Source organism: Schistocerca cancellata, chromosome 4 (genome assembly GCF_023864275.1).
Source record: "Schistocerca cancellata isolate TAMUIC-IGC-003103 chromosome 4, iqSchCanc2.1, whole genome shotgun sequence".
Lineage (NCBI taxonomy): Eukaryota > Metazoa > Arthropoda > Insecta > Orthoptera > Acrididae > Schistocerca > Schistocerca cancellata.
In genome coordinates, this window is record NC_064629.1 from 699,570,529 (window position 1) to 699,591,741 (window position 21,213).

Below are 21,213 nucleotides of genomic sequence, written 5' to 3' on the forward strand. Positions count from 1 at the left end.
CCTGGGATGATGATGTTCAGATGTGTGTGAAATCTTATGGGATTTAACTGCTAAAGTCATCAGTCTCTAAGCTTACACACTACTTAACCTAAATTATCCTAAGGACAAATACACACACACCCATGCCCGAGGGAGGATTCGAACCTCCGCCGGGACCAGCCGCGCAGTCCATGACTGCAGCGGCTAGGCCGCTCGGCTAATCCCGCGCGGATGTCACCTGGGCCACCGAATTAACTTTCCTAACCCATAGGCAGATCACCCTGCACAGTATCATACGCCCTCACTTCATAACTTGCTCTAGAGAGGTTTGGAATTTAATCCATGACGTTGTCATAAAGTCTGGTATTGAAGCTCTTTAAGCCACAACCTCTCTTCCCTTGACAACCAAATACTGAAAATGAAAATTTGTTTCGACTCCATGATTCGAAACGGTTATCTCCGAGTTCAATGCTAACAGAGAAACGTGTGTTAGCGATTAACCTACATCTTCCTGTTAACTTTTTAATATTAGGAGGGCCTATCGCAACAGTACTGCCAATTTAGGCCATCTCACGAGAGAGGTGGAAGTACAAAATGAGTTTAATATTTTGGTCCTGCTACGTAGAATGTGTGAGATACACTACTGGCCATTAAAATTGCTACACCACGAAGATGACGTGCTACACACGCTTTTCTGAGCTTTCACACAAGGCGACACCTACAACGTGCTGACATGAGGAAAATTTTCAACGGATTTCTCATACACAAACAGCAGTTGACCGGCGTTGCCTGGTGAAACGTTGTTGTCATGCCTCGTGTAAGGAGGAGAAATGCGTACCATCACGTTTCCAACTTTGATAAAGGTCGGATTGTAGCCTATCGCGATTGCGGCTTATCGTATCGCGACGTTGCTGCTCTCGTTGGTCGAGATCCAATGACTGTTAGCAGAATATGGAATCGGTGGGTTCAGGAGGGTAATACGGAACGCCGTGCTGGATCCCAACGGCCTCGTATCACTAGCAGTCGAGATGACAGGTATCTTATCCGCATGGCTGTAACGGATCGTGCAGCCACGTCTCGATCCCTGAGTCAACAGATGGGGACGTTTGCAAGACAAGAACCATCTGCACGAACAGTAAGACGACGTTTGCAGCAACACAGACTATCAGCTCGGAGACAATGGCTGCGGTTACCATTGATGCTGCTTCACAGATAGGAGCGCCTGCCATTGTGTACTGGGTGCACGAATTTCAAAACGTCATTTTTAGGATGAATCTAGGCTCTGTTTACAGCGTCATGATGGTCGCATTCCTGTTTGACGACCTCTTGTTCGCATTGATGGCATTTTGAACAGTGGACGTTACATTTCAGATGTGTTACGACCCGTGGCTCTACCCTTCATTCGATCCCTGCGAAACCCTACATTTCAGCAGGATAATGCACGACCGCATGTTGCAGGTCCTGTACGGGTCTTTCTAGATACAGAAAATGTTCGACTGCTGCCCTCGCCAGCACTTTCTCCAGATCTCTCACCAACTGAAAACGTCTGGTCAATGGTGGCCGAGCAACTGGCTCGTCACAATACACCAGTCACTACACTTGATGAACTGTGGTATCATGTTGAAGCTGCATGGGCAGCTGTACCTGTACACGCCATCCAAGCTCTGTTTGACTCAATGCCCAGGCGTATCAAGGCCGTTATTACGGCCAGAGGTGGTTGTTCTGGGTACTGATTTCTCAGGATCTATGCACCCAAATTGCGTGAAAATGTAATCATATGTCAGTTCTAGTATAATATCTTTGTCCAATGAATACCCGTTTATCATCTGCGTTTCTTCTTGGTGTAGCAATTTTAATGACCAGTAGTGTATAACCCCCCCCCCCCCCCCCCCCCATGAACCATGGACCTTGCCGTTGGTGGGGAGGCTTGCGTGCCTCAGCGATACAGATAGCCGTACTGTAGGTATAACCACAACGGAGGGGTATCTGTTGAGAGGCCAGACAAACGTGTGGTTCCTGAAGAGGGGCAGCAGCCTTTTCAGTAGTTGCAAGGGCAACAGTCTGGATGATTGACTGATCTGGCCTTGTAACAATAACCAAAACGGCCTTGCTGTGCTGGTACTGCGAACGGCTGAAAGCAAGGGGAAACTACGGCCGTAATTTTTCCCGAGGGCATGCAGGTTTACTGTATGATTAAATGATGATAGCGTCCTCTTGGGTAAAATATTCCGGAGGTAAAATAGTCCCCCATTCGGATCTCCGGGCGGGGACTACTCAAGAGGATGTCGTTATCAGGAGAAAGAAAACTGGCGTTCTACGGATCGGAGAGTGGAATGTCAGATCCCTTAATAGGGTAGGTAGGTTAGAAAATTTAAAAAGGGAAATGGATAGGTTAAAGTTAGATATAGTGGGAATTAGTGAAGTTCGGTGGCAGGAGGAACAAGACTTCTGGTCAGGTGACTACAGGGTTATAAACACAAAGTCAAATAGGGGTAATGCAGGAGTAGGTTTAATAACGAATAGGAAAATAGGAGTGCGGGTAAGCTACTACAAACAGCATAGTGAACGCATTATTGTGGCCAAGATAGATACGAAGCCCACACCTACTACAGTAGTACAAGTTTATATGCAAACTAGCTCTGCAGATGACGAAGAAATTGATGGAATGTATGATGAAATAAAAGAAATTATTCAGATAGTGAAGGGAGACGAAAATTTAATAGTCATGGGTGACTGGAATTCGAGTGTAGGAAAAGGGAGAGAAGGAAACGTAGTAGGTGAATATGGATTGGGGCTAAGAAATGAAAGACGGAGCCGCCTGGTAGAATTTTGCACAGAGCACAACTTAATCATAGCTAACACTTGGTTTAAGAATCATGGTAGAAGGTTGTATACATGGAAAAACCCTGGAGATACTAAAAGGTATCAGATAGATTATATAATGGTAAGACAGAGATTTAGGAACCAGGTTTTAAATTGTAAGACATTTCCAGGGGCAGATGTGGACTCAGACCACAATCTATTGGTTATGATCTGTAGATTAAAACTGAAGAAACTGCAAAAAGGTGGGAATTTAAGGAGATGGGACCTGGATAAACTGAAAGAACCAGAGGTTGTACAGAGTTTCAGGGAGAGCGTAAGGGAACAAATCACAGGAATGGGGGAAAGAAATTCAGTAGAAGAAGAATGGGTAGCTTTGAGAGATGAAACAGTGAAGGCAGCAGAGGATAAAGTAGGTAAAAACACAAGGGCTAGTAGAACTCCTTGGGTAACAGAAGAAATATTGAATTTAATTGATGAAAGGAGAAAACATAAAAATGCAGTAAGTGAAGCAGGCAAAAAGGAATACAAACGTCTCAAAAATGAGATCGACAGGAAGTGCAAAATGGCTAAGCAGGGATGGCTAGAGGACAAATGTAAGGATGTAGAGGCTTATCTCACTAGGGGTAAGATAGATACTGCCTACAGGAAAATTAGAGAGACCTTTGGAGATAAGACAACCACTTGTATGAACATCAAGAGCTCAGATGGAAACCCAGTTCTAAGCAAAGAAGGGAAAGCAGAAAGGTGGAAGGAGTATATAGAGGGTCTATACAAGGGCGATGAACTTGAGGACAATATTATGGAAATGGAAGAGGATGTAGATGAAGATGAAATGTGAGATAAGATACTATGTGAAGAGTTTGACAGAGCACTGAAAGACCTGAGTCGAAACAAGGCCCCCGGAGTAGACAACATTCCATTGGAACTACTGACGGCCTTGGGAGAGCCAGTCCTGACAAAACTCTACCATCTGGTGAGCAAGATGTATGAAACAGGCGAAATACCCTCAGACTTCAAGAAGAATATAATAATTCCAATCCCAAAGAAAGCAGGTGTTGACAGATGTGAAAATTACCGAACAATCAGTTTAATAAGCCACAGCTGCAAAATACTAACACGAATTCTTTACAGACGAATGGAAAAACTGGTAGAAGCCGACCTCGGGGAAGATCAGTTTGGATTCCGTAGAAATACTGGAACACGTGAGGCAATACTGACCTTACGACTTATCTTAGAAGAAAGATTAAGGAAAGGCAAACCTACGTTTCTAGCATTTGTCGACTTAGAGAAAGCTTTTGACAATGTTGACTGGAATACTCTCTTTCAAATTCTGAAGGTGGCAGCGGTAAAATACAGGGAGCGAAAGGCTATTTACAATTTGTACAGAAACCAGATGGCAGTTATAAGAGTCGAGGGACATGAAAGGGAAGCAGTGGTTAAGAAGGGAGTAAGACAGGGTTGTAGCCTCTCCCCGATGTTATTCAATCTGTATATTGAGCAAGCAGTAAAGGAAACAAAAGAAAAATTCGGAGTAGGTACTAAAATCCATGGATAAGAAATAAAAACGTTGAGGTTCGCCGATGACATTGTAATTCTGTCAGAGACAGCAAAGGACTTGGAAGAGCAGTTGAACGGAATGGATGGTGTCTTGAAGGGAGGATATAAGATGAACATCAACAAAAGCAAAACGAGGATAATGGAATGTAGTCGAATTAAGTCGGGTGACGTTGACGGTATTAGATTAGGAAATGAGACATTTCAAGTAGTAAAGGAGTTTTGCTATTTGGGGAGCAAAATAACTGTTGATGGTCGAAGTAGAGAGGATATAAAATGTAGACTGGCAATGGCAAGGAAAGCGTTTTTGAAGAAGAGAAATTTGTTAACATCGAATATAGATTTAAGTGTCAGGAAGTCATTTCTGAAAGTATTTGTATGGAGTGTAGCCATGTATGGAAGTGAAACATGGACGGTAAATAGTTTGGACAAGAAGAGAATAGAAGCTTTCGAAATGTGGTGCTACAGAAGAATGCTGAAGATTAGATGGGTAGATCACATAACTAATGAGGAAGTATTGAATAGGATTGGGGAGAAGAGAAGTTTGTGGCACAACTTGACCAGAAGAAGGGATCGGTTGGTAGGACATGTTCTGAGGCATCAAGGGATCACCAATTTAGTATTGGAGGGCAGCGTGGAGGGTAAAAATCGTAGGGGGAGACCAAGAGATGAATACACTAAGCAGATTCAGAAGGATGTAGGTTGCAGTAGGTACTGGGAGATGAAGAAGCTTGCACTGGATAGAGTAGCATGGAGAGCTGCATCAAACCAGTCTCAGGACTGAAGACCATAACAACAACATAGTGTATTAAGCTGATAAGAACAGATACTGGACCGAGTTACCCATAAGTGCCTCTGGGGTTTCTGGATTTGACTGCATCAAAACCAAAAGGCATGCGGAAAGCTGCACAAGTGCGAAGAGGACTCTCATTTTGAGGGTTCCGTACAAACTTAATAATGTATATAGATAGTCCATCTATAGGTTTGATGAGTGAGTTTGCGAGTATCAAAATCTGTGTCATAAATGGTCGAATCTTTTGAATGCATTCACTCACAAGCTTAAATAGTATTTGACATAAATTTCGTCTTGATACCTCTACCCTTTCCTGAGCAAAAGGGGTCTTAACAGAAGGATAGACAAACGGGAAACGAAGTGATCCTATAAGCATATGGTTTTCACCGACTGAGGTACGGAACCATCTACAGTCTCATTGCGTTGGCAAGACGTGCCCCAGGCTTTAGTTGTAACAGAGTAGATTGTACACGCGAGGTTGTCGGTGGAGATGTGCATATCTATCAGCCTGGTGGTTTTTCTTATTTCCGCTCACTTGACATCTTCAGAGGTGTCCCTTCCTCTAGTTTAAACCCTGGTCGTCGTCTCGTGCAGACGTAGGGCAGTAAAGACCACGCAGTTTGTCCTTTTTTTAAGGGATGGCATTTAACTATGCCTGTGGTTCTTCACATCACATTCAATGTACACTTAATAGGTCGCACTCCATTCTGGATTGTAGGCAGATTGCACTTAAAGTACTTCCAGTAGTAATTACTTCCGACACACTTTACGTGAACGCACGACTGATCAGTCCGTGTATATGCAGTTACGAACATTTGAATGGTATTTTTAACAATTGATGAGAGTCACCGTTCGCGGTGGCCCTCGCTGCCGGACTGCCCGTACCAGCACGAACTCAGGTCTGCTCAAACTAGGGAACTTCCACGTCACTCGTTTCAGTCAATCCCAGCCATGGAAATTTCGTTTTACTATATATATTGTGGCCCAGCTCAGCCAGTCGGAAGTTTCTGACGCGGGTGACGTCGTGACGCCAGACTAAGTCACCCAGGTGCCGCGCTGGAACCTCCACGTAATACGTGGTATAGGACAATCTTAAAAAGTCCCAAATATATGTTATCTAATATAAATGTTACACATTCTCCACCTTAATTGTTTGTTCAAAATTGGTAATTCTCAGGGACAGTGAGAAATTAGGAAAAAAAAAAAAAACGAGACTGGAGGCTGAAACTCCCTTGCTTATTTGTTTTCTCCCGCGTTTATCTGTAGTGACCTACACAGTGATGCTAATTTGTTAATAATAGTGCGTATGTACTACGTAGATCATACTTAATTTTGTTACTTGAATTTATGGTAAATTTCTTGCACTATTTCTCCTCTAACCGTGTGCTGTCTGTTTAGTGACTAACATTCGAATTTTAATTGTGAAATTCATTGCATAGAATTGCATATTTACAATTCAGTGCGTTGCTTTCTCTGTTCACGTTTATCAGTACTAGGCGTATTGCCTTTTGTAACCACTCATTAATCATACTTTAACATATCTTTCAATACTTTGCCATCTTTACACATCACTGAACAGTATTGACGGAAGGCTGTTGTTGTTTATTTGCCGTCGAGGAATCTTGATTTAGACATTTCCCTCGATCGTAGTTTCGTTGTGGTAAGGCAGCTTTACTCTGTCTTCTGCTTTCCCTCTCATCGTATATCCATTAGAGAAGTACATGAAAGAGACATTTTTTATTAATTAGTAACACGTAATTGCACTCTAATTCTATGAGAGAAATACATAATCATTAATTTTTCAAATCGAGACACCATTACTATTATTAATAGTCTCCTCGTACGACATTGCTTTAGGTGCCATTAACCTTCATGTCATTAACCTTCGTGTTTCTCCGACCTGTAGGCTAAGTGCTCTTGTGACCCACATATTTTCTGTACGTCTGGCCGGTGTAGTCAGGGCTTGCGACCCCCGCTGTGATCCACTTAACGGAAGGTCATTGGGCCGTTCGCCCTCTAAAGGCCATTAGTTCGCCTCGCTCCCTTCGGGCTGTCCAACCTGCAATTGTTTTTCTCCTTATCAATTTATATTTACATATTTTGACTAAAGTTCAGTCTTGATCACATCATTTATGTTTTAATGATACAGGTAACCGGTTTCGGTTCTTTTTACAAAACCATCATCAGACCCATGGCTCCCTTAGGATGGTAGGCGGAGTTCTCCTCGCTGCTACGCAGTTGACTGCGAGGAGAACTCCGCCTACCATGCTAAGGGAGCCATAGGTCTGATGATGGTTTTGTAAAAAGAACCGAAACCGGTTACCTATTCATTAAAACATAAATGATGTGATCAAGACTGAACTTTAGTCAAAATGTAACAATTAATTGATCACTGTTTTCCAAAAATGTTTACCAAAATTACATTTACATGTTTACGTACAATATTAATCTTTCTTTCACTGCACTGCCACACCATGCGTACCGCACATTATTATTTATCTTATTAGGATATGAATAAATGGAATGATGACTCGCTGAATGTTTGTAAATTATACAATGATTATTATGAGGGAATGGAGAATGACAGGTCATACTATAACGAAAGGACAACCGAGAAACAAACGATAAGGCAAATTATATCGATCTGATATCTGATGACGATATGTGGATGCAGTTTATGAGAAACTGTGATATATGCAAGTCTTCTGCCATAGGTCTGAAAGATTTCGTTTTTTGCACTGTCAACAGTGATAATCTGGTATTCAGCGTCTGACATGTCGTTATTATGGCGTTCACATAGTCTTTTCATATGTTTTTTTATACATAAGTCGGTGCTTGCTGACTGTGTCCGCCTCGCTTATTACCACAAAGGAGACAGTTGTAATATAATGTTGGATAGGCTTATCAGTTACTTACTTTTGTTTCATGCTATCGTATTTTCATGTATTTATTCTTCTTGTTGTTGCTCTGCCTCGTGATGATTAGGATTTCTCCTGATATCTTCCAGTGTACCTGACTTAACAAGTATGATATTAATCCGTTGGTGGATGGGGAAGGCCATAGGCATAAATACTGGACCAGGTCCACTCGAGGAGCAGTCTCAGGTCGCACCTGATGAAGGTCTCGAGCTACGTGACCGAAATATCGTGCAAGTACGACGCTGATATCCGGCAGAACACCCGACAACCCAAGATGTCATTAGATCGCCGGGAAAGCCTGAAGAGTTACATGATATTACGTTCCTATCAAAATACTACCGCCCGCATCTCGTGGTCGTGCGGTAGCGTTCTCGCTTCCCACGCCCGGGTTCCCGGGTTCGATTCCCGGCGGGGTCAGGGATTTTCTCTGCCTCGTGATGGCTGGGTGTTGTGCGCTGTCCTTAGGTTCGTTAGGTTTAAGTAGTTCTAAGTTCTTGGGGACTGATGACCATAGATGTTAAGTCCCATAGTGCTCAGAGCCATTTTGAACTCAATACTACCAGCTCACTTTTCGCTCATTTCATAAGACAAAAATTCTTCGACTGCTAAACACTTCTTACTGAAGGCAGCACCTTACCTGGTTACTGACCCAACGAATTCGTTTTAAAGTGATGTGGCCCAGTAGTGGTTCCCTACAATATTTACTCTCCTCTACCTTAATAATCTGGGGCACATGATCGGTTACCTACAGTATTTCATCTTGTCTCGCTCATATCGTACTTAATGTCATGAGCTGTCTGCTCCCGCTGTTTTCTTGTGAGAACCTATCTCTCTTGATTTATTAACGCAAAAAAAGGTTTTATATCTCGTAATTTTATCCACTTACCCATTAATTTATAACTTATAATCATTATGACTATCGTGTTTAGTTCTCTGTATGCTCAAGAAAATTTTAGAGTATATTCTGTCTGCACATCTTAATACTGACTTCGTAGTTGCTGTGCTATCGACAGTATGTAAGATATTTTGTATGTTCTTGTGACAACTCCTGTCCAAACACGTGACTTTAGCATTACACATCTCTGCACTTATTACTGTATGTTTTACCTCGTTTCATGATATGTTTACGTTTTTGATTTCCTCAACTTCTAAAAATTTTACCTCCTTGTTGTTAGATATGGTTAATGAAAGTTTCTCCTTTCACGGTGGTCGACAGTGGCCTTGTCTCCAAAAACGAGTTTTGCGTACCATTCATCCTCACTCCTCATAGGTCAATAGTTGACCCTTGATTGCTAAACCCTCCTAAAATTTACTACTGCAGTTGGGTATAAAATAGGACATTTTTTACTTAATTTGGCATGTAACATACCAGTGAAGATCTAATAATTGAAATTAACTAATACATAACCTATAAATTATGACCTCCTTTGAACAAATTTGGAACAGTACAATTTACCATGGTTTAGAAGCAATTAAGTTGTCCCCCCTTTAGTGTTCTTGGGCTAAAGAGTATTCTTAGCATATTTATGGTTAGCAAGAGAGTGGATAACAGCGCAGAAATATAAAAGTAGGAAACACCACTGTTGTAGCTTGAGAATCTGTAACCACCGATTACACACCCACAAAAGAGCTGTAAGTACTCTAAGGTTTTTCGTGCCGACTTATCCTACATTTACATATAAAGGTGGTACTCATCACATTTTTCTAATATGCATAGTTCCTCATAAACTGCATCCACATATCGTCATCAGATATCAGATCGATATAATTTGGCTTCTCGTTTGTTTCTCAGTTGTCCTTTCATTTTAGCCTGACCTGTCATTCTCCCTTCCCTCATAATAATCATTGTATAATTTACCAATATTCAGTGACTCATCATTCCATTGGAATTTGTCTCGTTTTTTTTTTCTTTGGTCATCAGTCTACTGACTGGTTTTATGCGGCCCGCACTTGCAACCTACGTCCTCAATTATTTGCTTGACGTATTCCAATCTCTGTCTTCCTCTACAGTTTTTGCCCTCTACAGCTCCCTCTAGTACCATGGAAGTCATTCCCTCATGTCTTAGCAGATGTCCTATCATCCTGTCCCTTCTCCTTATCAGTGTTTTCCACATATTCTTTTCCTCTCCGATTCTGCGTAGAACCTCCTCATTCCTTACCTTATCAGTCCACCTAATTTTCAACATTCGTCTATAGCACCACATCTCAAATGCTTCGATTCTCTTCTGTTCCGGTTTTCCCACAGTCCATGTTTCACTACCATACAATGCTGTACTCCAGACGTACATCGTCAAATTTCTTCCTCAAATTAAGGCCGGTATTTGAAATTAGTAGACTTCTCTTGGCCAGAAATGCCTTTTTTGCCATAGCGAGTCTGCTTTTGATGTCCTCCTTGCTCCGTCCGTCATTGGTTATTTTACTGCCTAGGTAGCAGAATTCCTTAACTTCATTGACTTCGTGACCATCAATCCAGATGTTAAGTTTCTCGCTGTTCTCATTTCTACTACTTCTCATTACCTTCGTCTTTCTCCGATTTACTCTCAAACCATACTGTGTATTCATTAGACTGTTCATTCCGTTCAGCAGATCATTTAATTCTTCTTCACTTTCACTCAGGATAGCAATGTCATCAGCGAATCGTATCATTGATATCCTTTCACCTTGTATTTTAATTCCACTCCTGAACCTTTCTTTTATTTCCATCATTGCTTCCTCGATGTACAGATTGAAGAGTAGGGGCGAAAGGCTACAGCTTTGTCTTACACTCTTCTTAATACGAGCACTTCGTTCTTGATCGTCCACTCTTATTATTCCCTCTTGGTTGTTGTACATATTGTATATGACCTGCCTCTCCATATAGCTTACCCCTACTTTTTTCAGAATCTCGAACAGCTTGCACCATTTTATATCGTCGAACGCTTTTTCCAGGTCGACAAATCCTATGAAAGTGTCTTGATTTTTCTTTAGCCTTGCTTCCATTATTAGCCGTAACGTCAGAATTGCCTCTCTCGTCCCTTTATTTTTCCTAAAGCCAAACTGATCGTCACCTAGCGCATTCTCAATTTTCTTTTCCATTCTTCTGTATATTATTCTTGTAAGTAGCTTCGATGCATGAGCTGTTAAGCTGATTGTGCGATAATTCTCGCACTTGTCAGCTCTTGCCGTCTTCGGAATTGTGTGGATGATGCTTTTCCGAAAGTCAGATGGTATATCGCCAGACTCATATATTCTACACACCAAGGTGAATAGTCGTTTTGTTGCCACTTCCCCCAATGATTGTCTCGTTTACGACAACATATTACTCGTGTTCTCTGTCTGTTCAGCATACTCTGTTTATTCATCCCTGTTACCTGTATTCACGATGTCTATGTTCTCTTCACATTCATGATGGAGTTTGTTTTCATGTGCCTTAACCACTTTTGTTTTTAGTTTTACTGTGCTCATTAAATTCAGAAATTTTACTTCGTGTAATCCCTTATACATTACCGCACATGATTGCATCCTATCCGAAATGGATACGGTATCCGTCTCCTGCATCGATTTATTTTCCCACGAGGTGTGACGTGCGAAAAATTTCGCTGGGGTTGCGTAAATTTACGATATCTGTATGTTATTCCAAATGTACAAGACACTCCGTCTTTCAGTACACCCTGCACAGCTGCCTAACGTAACTGGCGAAAATAGCTATTAAGTCTACATCTTCAACCGATCTGTAGTCTGTTTTACTACGAAACTCTCTCAGAAAGAATGAAAGTTCGCTTGCAGTCTCATTATATTTGATTTTAAGCAGCGAACTTTCAGTTCAAATGGAGCTTTGTGAACCTCATTTTCCATTTGATTTTTAGTTGACTGAACCTCAGCCACTCCAGCTAAATTAACATCACTAAGTTGGAAAACAATCGCTTGGAGCTCAATTGCTTCCACTATTGCTTCATTACTATGAGGGTTGTCCAAAAAGTAAGTTCCGATCGGTTGCGAAATGGACACCACAGTGAAAACCCGGTGAAGCTTTGCATAGATGTGTTGGGTAGTGTCTCTAGTATGACTGTCGATCGCATCAAGACGCTCTCTTCAGTTATGAGAGCACTGTGAGTGAGTAAAGGTGCCTAGAACAACAATGTCTCCTGCCAAGTAGGAGGGTCCGCTGAGAGGCTTCGCCTTAATGAATGCAGCCCACCTAACACAACTGCCACGCACTTCCTTCTTCATGGCAATTCTCAGCCGCACTCTGCAGGGGCAGTGAAAACGCTCCTGCAGCCTTTTCGATGGGAAGTGTTCGATCACCTACAACACAGCGCTAATTGGCCCGTCCTGAGTATCATCTCTGTTCACATGAAACGCCGGATACGAAGACAACACTTGTGCGCAGGCTACGTGCCATAGACCAACGTAGAGAATTATCGGAAAGCACACGCAGCTGCCTTCTATGACGATGGTGTTGGAAATTTAGTATAACTCTCCGACAAACGTCTAAGTCAGAGTGGCGACTATGTACAGAAGTAGCTGGAAAGTGTAGCTAGCTCTTGCAAATAAAGTGTTTTTGATTTCCACTATGGTTTCCATTTAGCGACCGATCCTAACTTACTTTCTGGACAACCCTCGAATTATCTTCAAGACAAATTAAGTTTTCTAAATGGTTTTGATTTCCTACTGATATTATATTGGGTTCTAAATAAGCCAGTGTATGCTGACCTCCTTCAAATAATTCTCTAGTTTTACCCATTTTTGCTGCGACATTATAAATTACTAAATTTTTGACTTTCTTCGAGCCTCTTAAATCCTGTTGAAGTTTCTAAGGGAATACCATCTTTCATTAATTTAATTTCTTCTTTAATTACTTGTTTATTTTTTGTGTTCGAATATTTTACTGCTTGTTTAGCAGAATTTACGATTTTTTGATTAGCGTGTTAGTTAACATGTAGAGTCATAGATGCTTGACATTTTCACCTGAGATAATTTTTGATCCATTAAAGATATTTACTTATATTATCTGGAGCCACCGATGTGAAGAGGGACCAGGGGCTGATAATACAAAGGCCAATGCGTGACCACCTCAGCGCTTTTGAAAGTTTGCAGTTATTTGGACGAGCATCAACACTGCTCACGACGACCAGGTTATTCCTGGTCATGCTGTTGAACACGCCTGATCGCTATCACTGTGCGTAGCATGCTTGTTTGTTAATAAGGCACTGGAGGATTGGCCCATAAGGTATATGTACTGTGGTTTATCTAAATCATTCCATGCGAATTTAAGAATCGTACCTTCCACAAAATCACTGTCAAGTTCCTTCATCCAAACTTTTTCCAACATTAGTAATTCTGTGTATCCAACATGCAGTTGGCTAAATTGTTAAGTTTCTGGAAATTCTGTTGGAAAAAGGATCGGTGAAACTCTGAATAAGTAACATTCAGTAATGTGATTTTATGGGTGGAATGCAGCTAATTACATTATATTCCGAACGCACAATAAATATTTTACATTAAAAGTGGCCAGTCAGGCTTCCATTTCAGAACATACAAGTGCAATATGACACCATTATTTGGTAAGTCTGCAAGTATTCAGCTGTTTAATTGGGAATATTTTCATTAGTTTCGCCCACTGGAGACCTTCCCTTCACTAGGTGTGAAGAATGTCTCGTACATGTAATTGTGTATTGTGTATTGAACTGGGGACCTAGAAACGATGGAGAGGCTTCGTTCCGCCGTAGCCCTCAATGGTTCACAACCCCACAACAGGCCACAGCAGTCTACCAACGCCACCGCACCACCGCCCCCCCCCCGCCCCCCCGCCCCCCCCCCCCACCGAACCCGGGGTTATTGTGAGGTTCGGCCCCCTGTGAACACCCCGGGAACGTTTCATACCAGACGAGTGTAACCCCAAATGTTTGCGTGGTAGAGTAATTACGGTGTAAAACTTCCTGGCAGATTAAAATTGTGTGCCCGACCGAGACTCGAGACCTTTGCCTTTCGCGGGCAAGTGCTCTACCAACTGAGCTACCGAAGCACGACTCACATCCGGTACTCACAGCTTTACTTCTGCCAGTATCTCGTCTCCTACCTTCCAAACTTTACAGAAGCTCTCTTGCTCTCCTGCGAAGCTTCTGTAAAGTTTGGAAGGTAAGAGACGAGATACTGGCAGAACTAAAGCTGTGAGTACCGGACGTGAGTCATGCTTCGGTAGCTCAGTTGGTAGAGCACTTGCCCGCGAAAGGCAAAGGTCCCGAGTTCGAGTCTCGGTCGGGCACACAGTTTTAATCTGCCAGGAAGTTTCATATCAGCGCACACTCCACTGCAGAGTGAAAAATTTCATTCTAATTACGGTGTACGCGTACGTGGAGACAGTGTTTGCGCAGCAATAGCCTACATAGTGTGACTGAGGCGGAATAAGGGGAACCAGCCAGCATTCGCCGAGGCAGATGGGAAACCGGCTTAAAAATCTGCCACAGGCTGGCCGGCACACCGGACCTCGACACTAATCCGCCGGGCGGATTCGTGCCGGGGACCGACACGCCTTCCTTCTCGGGAAGCAGCGCGTTAGACCGCGTGGCTAGCCGGGCGTGCTTAGGTGTAATTGACTCATTTGTATAACTGTGATGAGTAGTTGCATGCTGCGGAATCATGTTTCTGTTGTTGATTACGATAGCAAACAAGAGAGCAGATACCTAAACAGAAACAGCTTACTCTTCTGAAAGAACACTGTGGAAACTGCCGAATTTAATACCCCTGTCTGTTGTATTCGTTGCCTTCAACAAGGTGTAACCCCTTCACACTTCTCGAGACACGGTAGACATGTTTAAAATCTGTAAGCGTCTCCACAATGTCTTGTGAAGAGGCATTCGCGCAGTCTGGTGATCAGGAGATTAACGTTGCTATTTTTCCTCTCTTGCCTGTCAGATACAGGTGATGAAACTTTCTTGCGCCACCTGGACCGAGCAGGCAGCCTCGGCTACTGACCTGTATGACGCCGCCACCCTTGCTGTCTGGGCGCGTGTGTAGGAAGTCATCGGGCAGTCCCAGCATCTCGCCCAGCCAGTTCATCACCACCGTCTCCAGCTCCGTGCACGCGGGGCTTGACGCCTGTTAAACAGAAGACCATTCCGTATTCTCTCAACTGTGTTGCTAATTTTAGATTACCTTCACACTAAATTTGCGCACCTCTTGAAATATACAAAGCACAAAGAAATTTCAGCAAGAAATCAGACATCTAAGTACAGACAATCCATTATCGATGTAGACGTACACTCATGAACATATGAACTATAATCATGTGCTGAAGGCTTTCATTGCCGGTATTCAGTTAAAATCTCCGCGCTGAGAGGATGTGATCGATATACGAAACTATTCCCTGATGTTTCGTCTCCGACTGCGTCAATGTTGATGATGAAACTTGAAGACTGCACATTCTACAGATGGAAGCTGTAATTATGAGAATTCTGCCAATCATTAGGAGGCTTCCCTTTGAGTGGACCAGTGATACACATGAAGAACATGCAGCAAAAATTCCCAGTATCTTTCTGATAACCTGTCGTGAGACATACGTTTCCATGGTTGTGAACGGACTGGAAGTAATCGATAGTCATTCGGTTGCTGCAAAGTCGATATCACATTTCATCTACGATGGTGATAAGTTATATAAAATTTGTCACTTCGGAACCACAATCAAGTCCAACTCAGGAGCAGAGTTGTCAATAAAACATAAGACAGAATTGAGAGCATTAAGGTATTTCAAAAACCTGTCAGAAGTGATAAATAGCAAATGACAAATAATTGCTGGTGACTCCGTTTGAACCAACAACCCACAGCACATCAGCCAGCGGCGCTAACTACTACACCAAACAGCATGCACCACAGCATGCATCACAGCATGCAGCATTGATCCATCTCCTGGAAAAACAGTGACCCACTGTTTCAGAAGTTCTCACTGGAGCCGACTACAACACCCTGGATCTAGATCTTTTCAGTAGTCCTTCGTATGGCCGCACTGGCGGATCCACCCTTTCTGATCCTGTTGTTACATTCTATTAACTATGACGACCATTGAAGGTAGCCCCTCTCATCGAAGCTTCGCGATCGTTGAGTGCGTTTCCAGTTTCATTTAACCTTCCATAATTGATCTGCGCCTCTGGACGGCAGTAGGGCTGTGTATGGAGGACATGGACGACGTCTCTGCGCATTTGTCTTCTTAATGAAGAGTGATAATTCTCGACTACATATGTGACGTCCTAAAAGCGACGAAGGTTGCGATACGCCCTAAAGTAGCGGTTCAGTAACTTTTCCAATAGTACCACTTTCCGCAGAGGCGTAAAAATCCATACGCAGTCTCCTGGGCTGTATTTCACTGGCCGGTGCTTGACGATATAGCGCTCTCCGTCTTTCTCCTGGGCCTCCAGGGGCTGTATGCGAGCCACCTGTTTTGCTTCTTCGGTCCAGTCTTAGTGATAAGGTGTTTCGTGTAGTCATCCTGAGACTCATCCGGTTGAACCGAGAACAGTGTATCCGTTGTCATTTCCGTCTCGCAACCGTGCATCAGAAAGAACGATGAAAAGCCTGTAGTGCTCGTTTCGCTGTTTCATATGAGAATGTCAGGCCGGGCAGTATAGTATCCCAATATCTCTGGTCGACATCCACGTACATTGAGAGCATATTTGGCAACGTCCTATTCAAGTGTTCTGTGAGGCCATTTGGTGGTGAATGGCAGGCAGTTGTTTTCCTATGGGTGTTGTCGCAACGTGAAACTGCTCCTTATACCGGGTGATCAAAAAGTCAGTATAAATTTGAAAACTTAATAAACCACGGAATAATGTAGATAGAGAGGTAAAAATTGACACACATGCTTGGAATGACATGGGGTTTTATTAAAACAAAATAAAAAAAAAACAAAGTTCACAAAATGTCCGACAGATAGCGATGGACAGCAAAATGTCAGTGACTGCTCATGACAATCGTGTACAAGAGGAGCTGTAATGAGAGAGAGAATCAGATGCGCCAGCAGTCGCAGCATGTTGACGTTACCTGAAAAGGCGCTTTTAGTGAAGCTGTATTATCAGAATGAGGAATGTGCTAGTTCAGCGCTACGATCCTATCGCCATAGGAAGGGGATTCCAACGGGTAAAGGTCCGTTGACAAATGCAGCTGTTGCGAGAATGATTTCGAAGTTCGAAGCCACGGGTTGTTTAGACGATAGACCTCGTAGTGGCCGACCGAGCACAAGGCGTATTGCTGCTGAAACAGTTCGGGAAGGAATGGAGACTGTAGCGGGTTCGTCTATGCACGGAGAAGTCAGCGCTCTTGCAGTCGCACGTCGCACAGGTATTCCATACACTACTGTTTGGTTGGCACTGAGGCGTACCCTCCGATGCTATCCGTACAAAATCCGTCGCCATCATGAACTGTTACCTGGCGATTTAGTGAAGCGGAAGGCATTTGCGGTGCGGGTGTTTCAAAAGATGAGGATTGGTTGAGTAACGTGTTGTTGACCGACGAAGCTCATTTCACGCTCCGAGGGTCTGTCAACGCCCACAACTGCAGAATTTGGGCTACCGAAAATCCTAGAACTGTCGTGGAAACTCCACTGCACGACGAGAAAGTCACGGTATGCGTTGGATTTACCACATCTACCGTTATCGGGCCTTTTTTCTTCGAGGAAATGTGGGATTCTGGTTTTGTAACTGCTACCGTGACGGGTGAGAGGTACGTCGATATGTTACAGAATCGCATTATCCCCAGCCTGGCTGATAAACACCTGCTGGAACGTACGATGTTTATGCAGGATGGCGCTCCACCCCATATTGCTAGACGCGTGAAAGATCTCTTGCGCGCGTCGTTTGGTGATGATCGTGTGCTCAGCCGCCACTTTCGTCATGCTTGGCCTCCCAGGTCCTCAGACCTCAGTCCGTGCGTTTATTGGCTTAGGGGTTACCTGAAGTCGTAAGTGTATCGTGATCGACCGACATCTCTAGGGATGCTGAAAGACAACATCCGACGCCAATGCCTCACCATAACTCCGGACATGCTTTACAGTGCTGTTCACAACATTATTCCTCGACTACAGCTATTGTTGAGGAATGATGGTGGACATATTGAGCATTTCCTGTAAAGAACATCATCTTTGCTTTGTCATACTTTATTATGCTAATTATTGCTATTCTGATCAGATGAAGCGCCATCTGTCGGACATTTTTTGAACTTTTGTATTTTTATGGTTCTATTAAAACCCCATGTCATTCCAAGCATGTGTGTCAATTTGTACCTCTCTATCTACATTATTCCGTGATTTATTCAGTTTTCAAATTTATACTGACTTTTTGATTATCCGGTACTTTAATTGCCAGCCAGAGATAATCATACTGTCAATACCATGAGACGATATGTCAGGGAGTAGTTTTATATACCTACCACAGCCTCTCGGCTCAGAGTTTTAACTAAAGAAATATAGACAGTTACTCTGTTGGTGAGTTTCTGTCAGTACAGAAAAAGAATCGTTCAGCATGTAACTTAACTGGAATGTTATCAAACTTTGTTTGGCCGTCGGCATCAAGGGCAGGATGGAAAAGACTGCATCTCCGAGGTCTCGGAGGCATCGGGCTGTAAGTGGGTTTTCATGTAACAAGGGTATTCGATTCAGGAAAAAGCGCTGCCACCAGAACCAACTGCCGTGGGCAACAATGTTTTGATGGGAGACATCACTGTCGACTATCGCGGATTGTAACGAAAGATAGACGGCCCAAAGTGCAATATATCACTCGCCATTTCTTCTGGACAACAGCGGCAGACGTACCATCCAGGGCAAACTACTCGCTGTGGGATACACAGGCCACAGCCTAAAACATGTGACTTTGGTCACTGAATGTCACCGGGTACAGAAATTAGCTTGGGCACTGGAACGCTGTTTCTCTAGGATAGTAGCATAGAGAAAGGTAGCCTGGGCAGGTGAGTCGCGGTAACGGCTGAAATTCACCGAAGGTAGGCTACTAGTACTTCGAAAACCACATTAGCCGATGTTTCCTGCTTGTCATTAGGACATATTTCAAGTGGATGGTGGAGGTATTGCCATTTTAGGGATGCTTATGTGGGATGAAACGCGGCTCCTGATACATTCGTCATTGTCTCTCGGCGGCGAACAATACAGTTACAAATTAGACAATCATGAGCATCAATTTGTTCGACTATAGTACCTCGAAGACGACTTGCAGCTTCAGCTAGACAATTCACTATCCGGTTACTCTCGAATTCTGTCAGAATGGGTTGGGAGAGCACTCAGTGGGTATGAGTGTCATTGTCATCCATTTAAGTTCCATTGAGTGCATGTGAAAGCATCGAGATGTGTGCGCTTTGTGCAACGATCTGAACAAACTCAGTGAGGTGCGGGCAGTGACTGAGTTGCCCTTGGCTCACTATGGCACTCCGACGCATTCGGCATGTCTTAGAGTCGGTGTCATGATGCATCATCTCCGTCATCAGGACGAAAGAGGTACTACTAAGTAAGTATCTGAGTGGCACATGGGTTTGTAATTTCGCTTTTACATTTTATCGAGTGGGGGGAAAAAATACTTTTCTGCGACAGTCATTTTCTCTGGCTTGACGACTACAATTTTCCTGATATGTAATAATATTCTTTAAATGATTTGTTAGCTTGACATGACTGTCTGAGAAAGCAGAATACACTGGTTTCTAAAAAGGAAGAGGAAAAGTACCGAAATGATGAAACCTCAGAAGTCATTATCTTAAATGTCATGAAATTTAGCTGAAATTTTTTAATATTTGAAAGTCCATCGATCTTCATACATTAGAGGATGTGTGAACGAATTATGGCCGCGGGCCGCACATTAAAAATATTAAATAACTTAACGCAGTAAAATATTGTTTCAAATTATAAGTTTTAAAGTTACTAAATGTATGTGTGACTTTGATATGGCTCACGTTACTTCATTACTATATACGAATACCCAGTGCCGAAATATAACACATACAGCGCAGTTGTACACTGTTATTGATGGTATCTACGAGTTACGTGAAACTAGCAGCAACAGCTTTCCAAGATAATCCAAAACGTTCCGTTTGATCATCTTCGAATAACAGAACATGATAAGATGTCAAATTACACACCTCAAGGGAACGCGAGATAGTGAGGTAATGGTGTTCTTATAACAAAATCTCCGCACGCTACAGTAAAGTACAGAGTAACATTTATGAAAATGTGATTAGAGTATGTTGTAGACCATAGGTGAAGCGTCATGTGGGCATGGCTGCCTATCAAGACACATTTGTTTTCCGCTTTGCCGTAAGGATAGTTGTTGCAATTTACAATGATCTTATGAGTCCCACAAAATGTACGAGTTGAGGGGTTTGTATTCCTTCACAAACGGAATGTTTTCACTCAAATGCCTGTCTCGTAAAGAAAAGGTCGAAGTGATTATTGTGACAATTAAAGACTTCGAGGAACTTCTTGTGGTTACCGAACCGAAATGTTCAAATTAACAATGGGTTTAAAATGCAGTTTTCATAGCCATTATGACATTGTTGGGTGTACGCCGCGTTCATGCGTCTCACGAGGCTCACAGCCTCTGAAATTTAAGGTTCCTCATATAAACAAATACAGCTAATACGGAGCGTCACGTCTTACCCATTATGTTAGAAAGCCGTTGGTTACCAATTCGTTGCAGTTACAACGTCAGTTAGTTACGTTGATTATGAAAACTGTAAGCACTTGCGTGAACATAATGTTACGTGGGAGCGTAGAAAGGTTGGAAATGAGAACTAACCTTCGCCATGGAGAGATTTCACAAGTGGGTATGATCGCGTTAGGGCTAGCTATTGGCAGCAACATCTCGGGTAGTGATCTCATATCTGTACTCAATGTGCTGTTGCACAGTGTGTAGATAAACTGTGTGAGAGTTGAATGTTTTGTTTTGTCAGTTGCTGTTTTGGCTATTTGCACTTATTTTCAGCCAGTTTAAACACTCAAAAAATGTTCAATATTTATCAAAAATGCTTTCTGAGGTCCGTTAAGAAACTATTTGGTTCGATCGAGACAAACTGGGTGCATCAAGAGGATAATGATCCGAAACATCGCAGCCCACTCTGTACAGCGTGGGGTGCCCACGATGGACTGGCGTGCAAGGTCTCCGGATGCAAATCCTATCGAAA

At 42.9% G+C, this 21,213-nt stretch overlaps 1 protein-coding gene across 1 annotated transcript in view; it reads right to left on the reverse strand.

Moving 5' to 3' along the window:
- LOC126183444 (histidine decarboxylase) overlaps positions 1 to 21,213 on the reverse strand; it is a 385,906-nt gene that overhangs the window by 163,150 nt on the left and 201,543 nt on the right. Inside the window, exon 5 of the mRNA XM_049925432.1 lies at positions 15,022 to 15,144. Coding sequence (XP_049781389.1) covers positions 15,022 to 15,144 — 123 coding nt within the window. The remainder of the gene's footprint in view (positions 1 to 15,021; positions 15,145 to 21,213) is intronic.